At 34.1% G+C, this 4005-nt stretch overlaps 1 protein-coding gene across 1 annotated transcript; it reads right to left on the bottom strand.

Moving 5' to 3' along the window:
* Positions 1-1573: 1573 nt before the first annotated feature.
* LOC119640415 (achaete-scute complex protein T3) lies at positions 1574-2776 on the bottom strand. The gene has a single exon (XM_038038447.1). It carries the CDS (start codon positions 2722-2724, stop codon positions 1888-1890), a length of 837 nt encoding a protein of 278 aa, XP_037894375.1. The 5' UTR covers positions 2725-2776; the 3' UTR covers positions 1574-1887.
* Between the last annotated feature and the right edge of the window lie 1229 nt (positions 2777-4005).

Genomic DNA, 4005 nt, shown 5'->3' on the forward strand with positions numbered 1-4005 from the left:
CACCGAGCCTATTACTTGCCACTTAGATAAATCTGAGACTTATGAAGAATTCAAGATTTTTATTCCGGTATAGCAATTTCGTCCCTGCAAGCTCTATGAGTGGTTCTCACCCGACATGCTTTCGACATTTCTTGCACTAGATGTTTAGGAAATCATTTCAGATTTATGCGTACTAGGCTGAAGCGCTATCAAACCCAATACAATCTATTCGAATTGGAAGCAAATTTTAGGCTCCTTCTTCAGAGAAATTGAAGATGTCAGATGTAAGCAAAATTGCATTGGTATAAAACTTCCCTATGGTTTCCCTATTTTTCTTGGCCAAATTGAAAATGCATAAAAAATTTATCAAATGATTATACATAAAACTTGCATAGTCGTGATTGCCAAAAATTACTTATATATGCTAAAGCAGCCATAAAACGACGAACATCATAGTTTATAGGGCACGTGTGAATATGACTCAGTCCTTTTTGCTTTTATTTCTAAGAGAGAGAGGGCGAGAAGGAGAGAGAGAGAGAGAGGGAGAAAGAGAGAGAGAGAGAGAGAGATGTGATAAAACTATCAATTTTACTAAAAAAAAATCGATGCACACATACGCAGCTACGGGCTAGGCGTTAAACCAGGCTTTGGAGTAAGGATGACACAGGACAATCTGGTGAGTAAGTAACGTAATAATAACAACGTTGAGCGAAGAATGCGGCTTACGGCGACATACAGATATGGTAGACGATTTGAGCTAAGGCTCAGAGGATTCTCTCGACGTAAAACTTAATGGTAATTCCAGGAGGACTACCGTCGACTGTTTACGAGATTTTCAGTGCGGTGAAAATCCCACATTGACTTAAGGCTCTTAATACTTTTCCCCGCTTAGAAAAAAAAAAAAAAAAACCGGTAATCTTTTCTTGATTATATAACAAAAAGGAAAATTATAAATTGTCTTAAGGCTTTTGCGATCAATTTACTTTTGTTATAATTGCGAGATGGGCTTTGTAAGTATTCCTGATCAGAGTTTTTTGACATCTCAGGATCTCAGCAAGTATCCCGGATGCTAAATATGTGCGAATATATTTTTACAACATAACCCAACTTTATGTAATGTCTGCCAAGCAAAATACATTGCTAGACGCTTTACATATATTCCGGTACAAAAAAATAATTAAAGTTACCGGCAATAATGTTGTAAAAATTCAACTAATATAAGTATTTCAAAATCATCGTTTAAATGGGTTTTTGGGAAATGCACTCCAAAAGAAAAAATAAATAAATAAATAAATGTATATTTATTTTAAAAATTTCCTTCTCCCCTACAGGTGTTGCAGTTCTTTTAATAAATCATAAAAAAATAGACATTTAATTTTTGTTTTTTACTTTTTTTTTTGTTTGTATTTTTAAAAAAAAAAAAAAAAACGTAGCTTAAATTCAAAATAGTTTAGAGTCTTCCATGTTCTCTTACTTATACTGATCTTAAGCTATTTATGCTTTTAATCATTGTCCTCCGGTATTTAATAAATCTATGTTTGTTTACTTGTTTATATTTAATAACCTAATAATACTAAAGGCACTGCTTTATTGTGCAAGCAATTACATGAATATATATATAAAAAATATTTACAAAATTTGTACATAATTCCATCTAAGGAACTCTTGGGTCGATGAATTGTGACAATACGATATGCGCTTTTCCGTATCGATCGATTCAGAAAAATGCAAATGTTTATAGGTGCGCTTCACTGGGTGTTGCTTATGTCGATCTCACGCTTTTAATATTAAATCTATTTTATTTATATTGTTTATTAATTTTGACGTCTGTCCGTGAGGCTTCTGTGTTATGTAAGAAGGCGGGTTCGTGTAGCTGCTTTATGTGCAACGGGGAACAAAGATATTTTTTTACTCGTCTTGCCAAGAGGAGATGTAATCTAAAAGTTCCTCATCGTCAGGTTGCTCGAATGCATCAAATTTGAATTCTTGTTGCTGCTGCTGATGCTGCTGCTGCTGCTGCTGCTCTTGTTGTTGTTGCTGTTCTGGTTCTTGTATTTTTAAAGGTTGCAAGAAACTATTGATACCATTAATGGATATATCAGAATCAGAGTAGGAGGGCGTGGGTGAATGAGCCAACTGATAGGCTTGAGCATCTGTAGGACTATTTAACGGGGAGCATACATAATTACTGTTACTATCAGTACTGCTATCATCAAAATGCAAACTGCCATTACTGTTGACCGAATTATCGACAAAGGGCTGAGAAGATTCCAAAAGATTTTGCAAGCTTCGTATATATTCGACAGCAATACGTAGTGTATCAACTTTGGAGAGTTTTTTACTAGCGCCGCGTCCACCATGAGACAGCGCATTTATAATTGATTGCGGTATGCGTTGACGCAAATTAGCAAAGCCATTATTAACTTGCTTAACACGATTACGTTCACGGGCATTACGACGGGCCACCGATGGTAATTGTTCGCCGTACGGCATATTGGCGTAAGTGTAACGCTTTTTACCGATCATCGCGCTCGGTGATGGTTGTATGTTATGCATATTACTATTACCCAATATTTTCGTGGGAGCGGGTGCAATAGCTGGTAATTTGGCGTTATTTAGAAACTGAAGTTGATAGGAAGCATTTTGTTGTTGCGTTAAAATTGTCATATTTTGATTGATAATGTGAAAATGTTGCTGCTGTTGTTGGTGTTGATATTTATTCTGGGTCATGCAAACACTAGCCATTATGCTCTTATTTTATTATTTAAATGAATTTGTTGAAGTTTTAAAAAAAAAAAAAAAAAAAAAAGAACGAACGAATATAAAAAATGAAACGATAATAATCCACAAAATTACGAAAGTTCTATTTTAAATCCACACTTTTATCGTCGCTCGCGTAACCTACGTCTTCGCTTGATGATCGTTTAGAAACAACTGAGATAATAAACTCTTTTTTTTTTTTCTTGTAAATGCGTGCTTAGTTTCAAGCCGAGTGATGAATGAAATTGCGCTGTATACAAATATATACATATATATATATATAAATATATATATATATATATATTTATATATATATAAAAATGTTTAGAAACGAGTTGTTTGCTTCGTGTTGTTCACTCTTCGCAAACGTATTCCACAATGATACCCTTCGTCCTGTTGCAGACCCTTAAGTACTCTATCGACCCAACCAGCCAAGCAAACATAAACAAACTGGTGGTTGTGTGTGACATTAACTACCTGCTTAAAAAGGTTTTCTGTTAAGGGTCTTTTTCTTTTTTTTTTTTTTTTTTTTTTTGATATTTCTCAACATTTTACATTTTGTGTACACACAAGTGATCTTCTAAATAGTTCTAGGCTTTATTTTCATTTTTTCAGAGAGCGGCACAGAGAGTAAGCCACAATGCACGACGAGAGTAAATCAACTAAAAATATATGAATAGAGTCAGCGATTACAGTATAGTGCAGGTATGTTGGTTGGTTAGTTAGTTGGTTGGTTGGTTGGTTGGTTGGTTGGTTGGTTGGGTTTTTAAACAGGTTTAACATTTTACAATATGAAAAGAAAGCTAACAGTATGTCCGACTACTCTGCTCGCATACAGGCATATATACACAATGTACTTTGTCTGTAGACAGCCAAGGCGCTCTAGTTTAGCGCCGCCGTTTTATAATGTATATTGTAATAAACTTTGCAGTTTACAATGGTCGCGATATTTATTATTCTCCTCGGAAATACCAAAATATTAGAAAATGAAAATTCTTCCCAGTTATTGGTTGTCATTAACTAACTGAATGATAAAAATAAAAATGAAAGAAAAAAAAAAAAACGTGATTTTCAAAAATATATTTCGATTTACGTTTGTATTAAGGACGAGTTGTGCTATTAATCAACCAACTGAATACCTGTACGCACTTTAAAATACTCCTGTCCATGAATTTGCAATATTTTAGGGATTTTTACAAAAAAAATTAATCCTTAAAACTGCTATAAACCTATATAAGTTAATTACACCTTCCCCTAAGGGTTTTT

This window comes from Glossina fuscipes, unplaced genomic scaffold (genome assembly GCF_014805625.2).
Source record: "Glossina fuscipes isolate IAEA_lab_2018 unplaced genomic scaffold, Yale_Gfus_2 0, whole genome shotgun sequence".
Classification (NCBI taxonomy): domain Eukaryota; kingdom Metazoa; phylum Arthropoda; class Insecta; order Diptera; family Glossinidae; genus Glossina; species Glossina fuscipes.